The sequence below is a fragment of the Monopterus albus genome, unplaced genomic scaffold (assembly GCF_001952655.1).
Source record: "Monopterus albus unplaced genomic scaffold, M_albus_1.0 scaffold38.1, whole genome shotgun sequence".
In the NCBI taxonomy this organism is placed as follows: Eukaryota; Metazoa; Chordata; class Actinopteri; order Synbranchiformes; family Synbranchidae; genus Monopterus; species Monopterus albus.
Window position 1 is genome coordinate 909,310 of NW_018127918.1, and position 12,301 is coordinate 921,610.

Below are 12,301 nucleotides of genomic sequence, written 5' to 3' on the forward strand. Positions count from 1 at the left end.
ATTTATTTATTTTTATAATGATCAAATTTTTTATTAAAGAAAGGTTACACAGATGTCTGTGTATGCTGTCAGTTACAGTTAGAAACAAAAAAACGGAACTGGCCAAGAAAATTGCAATCAGTCCGTCTCTAATAATGCAATACTCCTAATGTTAGGATCAAGTTTGATCACAACTACTCTCTTTTTAGTCAAAAATGTAACTTTGATGCATTATCTCAGCTCCATGCTTTTGCAAATGGCTTATGTATATAAAGAAAATACACTTAGTTCAGTATAAATCAGATTGTGTAAAGGTTTCAGCTACTTAAACAGAAAATTTATACTAGTCAGTCACACAGTAAGTGTACAACATTTTTATACGTAGGGCTGCAACAACTAATCAGTTAATTCAATAGTAATAGTTGTCAACGAATATGATTATTGATTAGTTGGGTCTAGTCACGTAGCTGTGTGAGATGGCTGGGTCGGTGACTGCGTCGGTGAGACATATCGAAACATTTGAAAAGTGCTGTTCGTGGTGGATAGTAGTGAGCATGGTTACAGCAGAGGAAAGTGGACGGCCAGTCATCCAAAGTTTGGGAGCACTTTATTTTACAATCAGAAAGAAGAGTCTCCGGTGCCAAACTATGCAAAACATATCTGTGAGACGTATCGTAGCCACATTGTTTTAAACAAACCACTTGACTATAATGTGATTTAATGAAGTGTAAAAAAAAAAAAAAGAGCAGAAGACTTTTTACTTTTACTTCGAGGTGCCTCCAACTCCCAAATCATTATATCCACCCCTCCTCTGAGTGCTCTCAAGTGAAACTGAACTTCTGAATGACAGCTCACATGATACTATGACCAGTACAGACTGAATTTGTAAGTGAACCAACAGCAGTCAATTGGCTAATGGTTATTTTTATTCCTTAACCCATATTCGTATATATTAGGTTATATCTCTGTTCGCAGGCTCAAGGCTGCTTAATAACTAACGTACCTGGGCAAGGAGAGAAACTACGAGCTAGGCAGTGGAAAACTGCCATTTCTCTGTGATGGACTTTCACTAGATAGTTGAACAGATTTCTGGTATTTCCTCCCTTACATTCAAAAGACTAGAGGCAAACTTGGAGTGTTCGTGTTCACAGTGCACAGATTAAGCAAACCGCATCGTGGACTTGAAAAGAACCAAACTGAGACCACTTCCCGATGGGGGTCTCCGTTCATTTTGTTTCACAGGAGTCTGAGCGCGTTTGGAGGACCAAATGTGAAAACACCCCTAAGTTATAAAGGTGTGCTCAGGAAAATTAATGATGCATATGCAAGTTAATGGGGATGGTGCAGAGTACATAGCCCAAGAGTGAATGAGTTGATGATTATTTAGGCTTACTCAATTTTACATTTAACAGTCAGCAGTAGTAGCAGTCTCTGAGACAAACACTTTTTTTTACACCTATAGCTATTTAACTAACTTAGGGCACTAAAGTACTATTCGATATTCACTGGAAACTATTAGACAATTATTCGAGGATCTCCTTCCCCACCCCGCCCACCGCCAATAGCTCCATATTGCTAGTGTTGTCATGTGCGCATGCTGTCCCCAGTGTTCAGTGGTGGGGAAAGCATATTCAGCAGGTTTTCAGCAGTATGCCACTCCGGCATTGCTTTGGTCTGAAGAACAGCACTCTGTATCTTCCAGGTGCTTGTACAAAGGCAGGTGACTGCCACATACGATTCAGTTGTAAGTGCTGTCTATGCATCAGTGATCAGAGACACCTTTTCAACACTTAAACGACTACGCAGCTCACATGCGTTATCAGTATACCTCTTACTTGGTTGTGCAGAGACAGTTTTTCTTGATGGGACCATATACCCCTGCTAAACAAATGCCATCAAACTTTGAAAACCCTCCCCCTCGACGAAGCCGATGGGTAGCACGTCCTTTGTTGTCGTCTTTGTGATGAGGGCTGTTATTTGTTCTATACATCAATCACCAGACCTCTTGGGGTGACAGAGTGAGCCAATGGCTGTTGATCTGGGGACCGCAACCCACTTTCTGCTGAATGCCTCTCCGTCAAATGGCTGTGCATAGTTGTCAGTATGCTAACTTAACCTGGCAGAGTTTCATTTCGTTTATTTTCTTGAAGAAGGTCCACACAGAGCGTTTTGATGGCTGTAGTCTCTGCATGTTTTTGCCGTTTGTATTTGGTGCTGTAGTAAAATGATATACTGACCTTGTTATCACATTATTTCCAGGCACCGGTAAAAGCAAAGGAAAACAGTAGCTCCGTTTTTAAAGACAAAACCGTAGCCCCTTGAAATATTCAATTTCCCTTTCTCAAATTTAATGACTGTTCGAATATTCTAAAATCGTTGCCCGTCCTCACATGGTTAAACTGAATAATTTAGCCGTTGTTCTTCAGCAGCAGAGCAGCAATTACATGGAATGAAGAGAGAGCTGTGCTCAAGCTGCTTCTACTATTCTAACGGTCTGTTTAATCCTATAGGTGACTCTCAGGAAACAGGAAACTAACCAATCATTATCAGCATGGGGTCCATTAATACACTGTAAACATCATGACTGGAACTGTATATTGTCAGTGTTGGGGAAAAACCTTTAACTCGAATCTTGTTATTTTATTGTATTAACATTGAAAGATATAATTCTGCCTTTAACTTGCATTGCCACTATTTTCTGGTTAAACCATTGACTGAACATAAGCCAACAGTGTTCAAGGTTTACTTAATGAAATTTTAGAGAGAGAGTTTTCGCTCAACACTGGCGATGTTGGTTCCAGTATTTTATTGTCCGTCATGCTCCTCTTGTGCCCTCCAGCAAGACATCTCTGTGACTCGGAGCCCAACTTTTGTTTGAGTCAAAGGTCACAGAAGGCATCATATCTTTCAGGTGCCTGCTGTCCTGGAGCTGGAGGCTGCCATGCACCAGTTACTAAGGCAACGGGCCTCACGACTTGTCCAGAGAAGACAGGATGATATTAAAGATGAATCGTCGGAGTTTGCAAGCCTTTCAAGTCAGTCCATCTTGAAGGTTTTTATGATTTATTTGAACAGCCTCATTAGTTCTGTGTGTGTATTCACATGCTTGTTTCCTGCACTACCCCCTTATATTTCCCTCGTGAGTGTGATTAAGGTTTACTGAGCTATGATCTTGAGTGTATGTACATGAAAGCTACTCTTTAAATGGCTGAGTCTCACAGTCAGCTGGGTGGTCAAGTAGTGAGTCACTAAGTAAAGATGTTCTGTTAGTGACTTGACATCTGTCACTTTCATTGTACCGTGTAAGGTGTTGCAGACAGGTAAGTGACTAGAAAAAGAATAATAAAATTATTTGTAACGAATATTATGTGTTATTGCTGGTGGTGCCTAATAGATTAGGAGGCTAATGTCAATATTTGAACTTGTTTCATAAGTTTAAAACATTTGGCTATGTAGTTTATTTTAAGTGTTTTGGATAAATTGTTGAGTACTCTCTGTTGTGTAAGATGTTAAGTGCCAAGGGTAAGAAATAGGTTATGGGCTTTCTCAGCCTTTCATTTCTAGTTCTAAAATGGCTCCTGTCTCTTGCAGATAAAGCTGTCATGGCACCTAATTTAGACTCATTTGGTCGAGATCGCACTGCATACCAAGAGCACAGCCGTCAGAGGAGGATAGCAGAAAGAGAAGCACGACGGTGTGAAGCTCATTTGTACTCAGAAATGTTTTCAGGCATGCGTTACAGTCAATCACAACTTAAATAATCTGTCTTGGTGCTAATTCTCTGCCTTTCGTGCTTGTGGGTGACTACAGAACTCGGAGGCGACAAGCGAGAGAGCAGAACGGAAAGAGGGCTGATCATAAAGAAGGCTTATCATCAGATGATGAGGAAACCTCCACTGACATCACCAGCTTCAACATGGAGAAAGGTTCATCATTACATTGCTGTAAAAATTACAGTATTAACCTTGATGAGAAAAATTGGCAAATGTGTTGACACACATCACATTGTGAAGCTCATGCCATACTAAAACCATCTGTGTTCTCCAGATCGTATCATCCGGGAAAGTAAGAAAGTATTTGAGGACGTGCTGGAGGACTTTCATTCTCTTGACTGCATCAAAGCCCGTTTTGAAGTGTGGAGGAAAGACTACGCCGACTGCTACAGAGAAGCCTACATCGGCCTCTGTCTGCCCAGACTCTTTAACCCCTTAATCCGTCTGCACTTGATTACATGGAACCCTCTCGAGGTACGGTCTGTATGTGAGTTTTCAGTGTAATGTTTTTCTTTTTGTAGTGGGACGAGGAATTCTGAAATCTTTTTTTTTCTTCTTCTTCTTCCTGTGCAGGCCCAGTGTACAAACTTTGAGTACATGCTTTGGTTTGAGTCAATGTTGTTTTACGGCTTTGAGGAGCACAGCATTTTGCAGAAGGGAGATGGGGATATCGGCTTGCTGCCTGCTATTGTAGAGAAGGTCATCATCAGCAAACTGACAGGTAGAGCCAACATATTAAGAAAGGTTTCCTTGACATGACAAGCACAAAGTATGTATGTATTTATGTTTTGGTTTGCGTATGTGTGTGTGTTAGTGCTGGCAGAGCAAGTTTGGGACCCGCTGTCAGGCAGTCAGACAACCAGGCTGGTAGGCTTCATTTACAGACTAATGAAAGGCTACCCCACTGTGATGCATGGGGACAACCGATACACACAGGTAATTTCCACTCTCTTACTACAAACAATGTACTTCATCTGTAAAGTAAAAGATGATTCTGGCTCCTGTAGTAGAGTTACTGTCATCTTGACTTTCTTTTTTTCTTCTTCTATTAGGAGCTTTTGAAAGCTGTTGTCTTAAGGACCAGGCGGACTCTGGATGAAGATGTCTTCCTTCCGCTCTATCCCAAAAAGTATGTTACACAATTGTTAACATTGGAGGTGGTCAGTTTTTTTCCCCCTCTAATCTCCATGATAAACATGATAATTGCTTAAAGGCGTGTTTTGCTTTTGCTCTTGCTCAGTGTGTTGGAGAACAAGAACAGCAGCCCCTACTTATTCTACCAGAGGCAGTTCTGGTCCTGCGTGAAGGTATGTGCAAAACTCGAGCAAAGACAGCGTTGCTTATTAACAAACTCATCCATTCAGACACCAACAGCTTTCTTTAAAGGAATGATTGTTGTATGTTACACCATACAAAGGAAGGAGATGATTTTAGAGAACTCTGGGTGGATTTACGTTACCCACACAAAGCTGATTTTTCTCTTCTCTACAATACTGCTGTGACTGATGTTAAACATCTGACTGTGTGTGCCCTTTGTATAATTTGTACACTAACCAGTGAGGGCATCACTGCCGTCTGTGGATATGGATTTGGTATTTTGGATAATGACATATGTGATGTTGTGTCGGTGCATATGAGCACAGACTCACTCACTTTAACCATCTTTGCGTAGCTGCTGGGCAACATCCTGCAGTGGGACGGTATCTTATCTACTTCCTGTCTGAAGGACCTCGCCCTGGACAGCACTCTCAATAGGTACATCCTCTCTGCGTTGCAGACCACAGATACGGCAGAGGACAATGTTCCGAAGTGCCAGAAGGTAGGAGTGGCACACCTCTTTTTGTGTAAACACCACAAAAGTACTTGCTTAGCCAGGCTGCTTGAGGATATTAACCTGTTCTTATGTTTAGTCTCTTAACTGATGAAACTACAATTAGTTTGTTTTGTTAAGTAAATAAATTCACCTGGCCAGATCAGATCTCAAGATTAAAACCAAAGACAAAGGGGACATTTCATGTTTCCACCTTCCAATTATATATTTACAACTTTAGGAGTACCGTAAATTTTGTTTAGAGACATCACTATGTTGACAGAGAGCAACATTATTACGAGCACAATGAAAGCCCCTCAGCCAGGTCAGTGTGATCGTATCTTCACCACTTCCCTGTGCCTTATTACAACTGGCAGCCTTAGCTTGACAAACACAGCTGCTCACCAGGGTGACACAGAGCTAGTGTTTAACTCTTCCCTTCCCTGTACCTTTTCCAGGTGGTGGAGTGTTTGCCAGTCCAGTGGTTCTCTGGGCTGAAGGGCCAGCAGACGTTGCCTCATTTGGAGCCATTCTGTCGCTATCTCACCCACCTGGCCAGCTCATTGCACCGGAGTAGTTTGGGCAGTGCTGATGTGGAACGGCGCTCAGCCAAGTAAGAGGCTCTTTTAGTAATGGAACCTTAAGCCATCAATCCACTGCCACCAGGAACCATATTGTACTAGTGTTTGCGTGTTTTCATTGTCTCAGTAACGGACTGTGCCCGGGCTGAAAAGCTTAGACGCAGGTCTCAAAGCATGCTACTTCACCCCCAACCTGGGCATCTGTGCCACTACACTCAGATTGGCAGAGGGAAAACCTGAGCAACAGGAAGTGTCTCAGCCAAAGAAAGACACCTGTACTCTAAAAAAGAAAGAAAGAAGGAGATGGCAGTGCATAATGAAGAATTAAAGGAAGCCCCATACAGCAGCTACTCTGTTTGTTGAATCTGTTTTTGCTCTGTTGCGTGGCTGCTGTTCATGTCCGTTCTGGACAGGCATAGCATGTTCTGCAGGAGCAATGCTCACACTGTGCAATGGAAACACAAACATGTAAAGGAGCCAGGCAGCCCGGGCCAGTAGCCAGCCATCTGGCTTGAGTATGGAACAGGACAGTTCCAGTGGCAGTGGAATGACGGCATTGGAGGGTTTGTCTAAATTAGGGAGCCTGAATTCATTTATAAGCCCATCTGCTGGAATAGTATTGACAGTGCTTTGAGTAGGATTAAAAAAAAAATTGTAAAATTTACTGGAAAGTGTTCTTAAATGACTCCCTTGATCAATACATTAAAGCTATGTTGTAATGATTTGGCTGCATGTCCATACTGCTTCTAATATAACCACTATGTGCCAACAGGGAACAGATTAAGGAGATTGTGAAGATGTTGCACCACATGAACGCCCTGGACCATATCATCGCTGTGGCAGAAGAACATGGTGTTAAAGACATCAAAACACTTTTGGAAGCCAAGTCGTAGAGGAGGACATGCAAGCAGCAACTTTTCACTCCTCTTGAGCTGCTTTAGCATATTTGAAGCTATGGGTTTACTAAGCTGGCTTCCTGAAAATAGTAGGTTTAAAACCTTGTTGTAAATATTGTGAATAATGTACAGAAAGGGGCGTGATCAACACAAGACTGATGCTGAAATGAGGCCTTGTATTGTCAGCTTTAAAAGACCTCTCACTTGTACTACATGCTGCCAACATTTTAAATGCATAATTTATTAGGAGTAAATATCTGATGTCATGGTTTGCTTTTTGGGAAACATTTGGTCTCTAAACTGACACAATTTTCAACCCAGCTTTCTGTAAAAACTGCTTATCCACCACATTTGTCTCATATATATTCTTCTTTTCCATATGTGCCGAAAGAAGTTTATAGTTGGCCATAAAGTTGTCATTATTCACAAGCAAAGACTGGCAACCAGCTTGTTTCCCAGCAGTCCATGAAGCCATTGATATGATGGTTCTTTGATTCCTGCTTCTTCCTAAGGTTCTCCGCTGTCACTGACAAACTGCCCTGAAGACCATGCCAGAGCTGGGAGCTTTGTGTTTAGATTTGTAAGACTTTTGTTTTAGTATTGTTTCTTGTGAATAAAATAGTCATTTGAAAGATTTCTGTTTTCTTGTACATTTGAGGTGAGCACTGTGGTGAGTGAGATTGTTATCTTTAAGGGACAGTCCAGCTTTATTTTCCATCAATTTCAGCCATTAGTCACTTGTAGTAGTTGGTCACTAAGTGCAGCTTTAGCCTCAATACTATTGCGCAACAGTAATAGTAATGAGCAGGCGGGGCTAGTATCCCCTCCTCCATCTCGCGCTAAACGGAGCAACCCGAAGCTTTAAATTTCTCATTGCCACCTGTAGAGAGAAGTATACCACTTTACCAGTTACTGGAGTCAACGCAGTTTTGATTTTTACAACTTTAAACCTTCAGGAAACTCGCTCTCTTGGATAAGTGCTTCATGCGCTCCCGCAGGCTTTACAAGGTAGATAACTTGTTTTACGACGTTGCATTGTGCCACGAAAACATGTACGAGCAAATTACTAGATGTGTAATTAATAATTTATATTTTCTGTACCCTAGGCTGGATATTTTTTAGGTTACGCTCATCGGTGAGTTTGAGGGGAAACTCATTTCTGTGCGTAAAGTTGTGGGTGCGTGAATACGTGTAACTAAAAGTATCCATGCTGTAAACCACATTCTAATTTTGCTCGTTCCATATTTTGCCTTGCAATGTTCCCTACAACTGAATTGCATAATTTCCCTTTCCTGAAACTTGCCAGTGGTTCACAGTTAAGTTGGGTGATGTTTCATGTCGGTGTCTCTTAAAAGGCATCGTGCACAACTAGGATCATGCAGTCGATTTCTGGAGTATGTTGAGGCTGGGTTTGACAGTCTAGAGAAGCAGTGTAGGCTGTCCAAAGATGGCCAGTGATGCGCTTTAAAAGGAGGTGGTGGTAGCACTGATGTCCTGTTATCAGAGCTGGTCTGAAACCAGGACTGACTGGTTTGTACTCTTGTTTGGTGGTGAGTGCAGAGTGGAGTAAAGCACTAAGTGGCCACACAGAGAGACACTGACACACGAAGCAACTAGAAAATCAGACATGGTGGAAATGTACTCACAGTGAGGCACAAGCAACAGGACCATAACTGACAAGAAACTGCACTTGGGACTAAAATCCTGAAGATAATCATCACTGAAAGTAGTATTAGGTATATATAGGTATTAGATCAAATGTAGTGACAGTCAGTCATCCAGTTTTTGTGCAAGAATTTGAATCAATGTCCAGTCAATAACTGTCCACTAAGAACAGTCTATAATCTGGCTTGATGGATAGTTGCTTTGAGGTATGATTTAACTTAATGGATTCTCACCAGAGTTTTCCATTTTAAAAGGAAGCTGCAAGTACAGTAATAGTATGAGCAGATTTTAAAATGGCCAAATTATTAAATGGCCATGTTTGTTATATTTCAAATGAAACTATTTTTAGAATGACTCAATAAAAAGAGTTGACCTTTTAGATCTTGACAGCAGCCATTTAGAGCAACTCCAGTCTGTCTAACTTTAGCCTTCCTTCAAGTGGGTCAGTGGCAGGCATGTGGACAGCAGGGCTGTATGTAACCTATACAGAGTGTGTGTGGCAGCCTCCCTGGTTTCTAGGGATGGTTTTGCCACATTTCATATTTCTTTGGGGGTAGATGTTCGGTTAAACTTATATTTTTTCGGAACAATATGAAGGTTTTGATTCTACTCACAGTTAAGATGAAACAGTAGTGAGTTGACCTGTCAGAGCACTGTGAAAAATATACATGACTATAGCTGTAGTAAACAGACAGTGTGTACAAAACATGGATCGGGGTCTTATTACACCGTTGGGTAATAGCAACATGCATTCATTGTACCTTTATGCTTACAAGAAGTGATTAAATGTGCTATAAAAATAGACTAAGATTCTGAGGATGACATTTGTATTCAGTGGGCAGTGAACCAGCTTCTTATTGTCAAATGTATAATAAAATACACACATGTCTAAATATGAATATACAGCGGAAAGGTATAATTTTATTGCTCTTTGTAATTCTATTTTACTACAGGAAAAATATAAACTAGTCTGTTAGGGCAATGAGATACGGAGCCACAATGTTAGTCCACCCAAACGATCATCAAATATTCAGCAGAGACTCCAGTGCTAAACAGATATCCTACATCTATACATTTAGCTTGGCTGGAAAAGCAATATACAAATTCTACCTCTGTGCTTGAACTGAATGGAAGTAAAGGGTCAATCTTTTGTTTTCTAAGATATATGATTAAATCTCTGACCTGTATCAGGGAGGAGGACTATTGCCTGTTCAGACAAATGAAGGGCACTTTGCTCGTCCTTTGTCACAAGTTATTAGTTTTGCTATAAGTCTTTGACTATAGTCTTTTTGGGGGGGCAAAATGTTTCTGCCAGTATGATCATAATTATAATGAAGATAAATATATGAGCTAAGGGTTTGAGTTTACCAAAACAAGACTAAGCTTGTACTCTACTGGTAAAACATACATGTTCTTTGGAATAAAGCTTTTTTTTAAATTGTGGATACCCTTTATTTAGGAAACATTAGGACGTACCACATGTGCTGAGTGTTATTGCCAATGCATTACTCATATTTGTTGTTGTTTTTTTTTTGTCTACGGTGGTGGTGTGGCGTATGACTTGGCCTGCTCCGAACAGGCAGTTCAAGGTGACCCAGTGGGTCACCTAAACTGCTACCATCAAGGCTGTTTGGTCATGGAGCACAACACTTTGTTTATAGGTGCCACTGCAGAGCTAAAGATTAAATTTGTTAGCTAGGTTTTCCGGACCTTATTTCAAACATTACAAGTTATCAGGTACGGTTAATGTATATATATTGTCCATTGGGTAATCTTGCTTTTGATAGAGTGGCATTACATGTACACAAAGATGCTTTTGACTGATGGGAAATGTCAACAAGCAGCAGTCACTGGCTCCACTGTTGCATGCTGCTCTGAACTGCCCTAGACATCCATAGTGAGCACATGTGTGAGAATCTGCCTATAGCTGAACTGTCTCCAAACCAGTAAAACAGCCCACTAGCACAGTAAAGTAAACATAGAACAGACTTGTACCATTGTGTTTTGCTGAGCAGTCGAACACGACGCGTAGCTTTGTGGGCTTTTTGGGGTGGTAAATCCCATGATGGGGAATATACCATTGTTCGCCTTGTAATCCTTCATTATGTACTTCTTCGACATCGTCTCTTTCAATTATGTCTTCCATATATGCTATGTAGTCCCCTTTGTACTTCTCATCTTTGTTGAACTTTCGCTTTAAGTGTTCGAGTCTGATTTCTGCAAGCCTTTTATTGTCTGATAAGAATGGCCATTGTTTAAATGGTAGAGGCATCTCACAGTGTCCTTGTTCGTTTTTCCTTATTCCTTTCGTTAGTTTGTCTAGAAAAAGGAGATCCTCTTGGGAGACTGTTTTGTCGCTTGCTTTAGTGTCCTCAAAATCTGACTCAAGAACATTTATTATGTCCATAGGTGTGATAGGAGGAAGTTCCTTTGCCATAACTCTGTGGCACAGGCTTGTTTCAGTTTTCATGAGGCCTGATGTGGAGCCGCCAACGATGCTCCACCCTAAATCAGTCTGTATGGCAAATGGCTCATTATCCTTTCCAAGCAGAACCTGTTTTGGAGCTAGAGTTCTGGGGCAATTAAATCCAATGAGAAGTCCAACATCACAGCTCAGAAGAGGTGGCATTTGGCACACTGGGACAATCATGGAAGTGCTATTTGATGGACCCACCTTTGTGACATTGAGAGCTGAGACTGCTGTGGCACCATTTGCTGTAGTTGGAGTTGTGATGACTGAGCTTGGGGTCCTTTCATTTGTTTTGTGATCTTCGTTATGCAGGCACGTGGGATGCCTTCCCTTGCAGACATCACAAGTGTGACGGTGGCGACAGTCCTTGGCATTGTGACCCACCTTTAAGCACCCATAACACAGCTTATTGTCCTTAACAAATGCTCTCTTGTCTTCTAGGAGCCTCTCTGAGAAGCTTGGGCACCTTGACAACTGATGCCTTTCGTCTCTACAAAATATGCAGGGGTCCCTTAACTTTGTGCTATTTGATTTTGCTTTGTCTGTGTGTATAGCAGCTTGCGTTGTGAAGACTTGGTTGTGGTTCTGTTTAATTTACTCTCCCTTGTATTACTTTTCTCTAGGAACTGCATGAATGAAGTGCATGTGATGCGGTGACTGGGTTACTTGCAATCTCTGCCTCAAGTGCTACAAACTGTGCAAATCCTTAAAGGAGGGGAAATTTTTACCTTCCATGAGTGCAACTGTGACTTGGCGATTCCAACGTGTTGCCAACCATTCAAGAACCTTCAGTAATAACTTTTGGTTCTCCTCACAGTCACTTAGTATCTCTAGGCCTTTCACATGTGGCATTGCTTGGAGGCAGGCCATTAAAAAGTCTGAGAATGTCCTTAAACCTTCCGCATCCTTGGAGTGGATTTTAGGCCACCTTGACAGTTTGTCTCTGAAAGCCCTTTGGACAACAAAGGGCTGACCATAACGCTGGTCAAGCCTTTTCCACGCATCATTATATGCTTCTTCATCACTGCGATAAAACGTGCCCTCAAGACATTTTAATGCTGGACCTGTGATATGTCTCTTCAACAAGTGTAATCTTTCAGCAGGAAAAATACCTTTGGAGTACACAC

The 12,301-nt window shown here is 41.4% G+C and overlaps 2 protein-coding genes across 3 annotated transcripts in view; both read left to right on the forward strand.

Annotated features, from left to right (window-relative positions):
- paxbp1 (PAX3 and PAX7 binding protein 1) overlaps positions 1–7,650 on the forward strand; it is an 11,496-nt gene extending 3,846 nt beyond the window's left edge. Inside the window, exons 8-18 of the mRNA XM_020598448.1 lie at positions 2,891–3,014; positions 3,571–3,673; positions 3,790–3,905; positions 4,027–4,226; positions 4,326–4,473; positions 4,567–4,688; positions 4,805–4,881; positions 4,993–5,059; positions 5,425–5,571; positions 6,021–6,175; positions 6,916–7,650. Coding sequence (XP_020454104.1) covers positions 2,891–3,014; positions 3,571–3,673; positions 3,790–3,905; positions 4,027–4,226; positions 4,326–4,473; positions 4,567–4,688; positions 4,805–4,881; positions 4,993–5,059; positions 5,425–5,571; positions 6,021–6,175; positions 6,916–7,036 — 1,380 coding nt within the window. The 3' untranslated portion in view covers positions 7,037–7,650. The remainder of the gene's footprint in view (positions 1–2,890; positions 3,015–3,570; positions 3,674–3,789; positions 3,906–4,026; positions 4,227–4,325; positions 4,474–4,566; positions 4,689–4,804; positions 4,882–4,992; positions 5,060–5,424; positions 5,572–6,020; positions 6,176–6,915) is intronic.
- A 211-nt stretch (positions 7,651–7,861) lies between these two features.
- Positions 7,862–12,301, forward strand: part of slc7a1a (solute carrier family 7 member 1a) — a 21,167-nt gene continuing 16,727 nt past the window's right edge. For both annotated transcript variants that reach the window (XM_020598565.1, XM_020598566.1), the window contains exon 1: positions 7,862–8,047. The gene's annotated coding sequence lies outside the window, so the exon portion shown is untranslated. The remainder of the gene's footprint in view (positions 8,048–12,301) is intronic.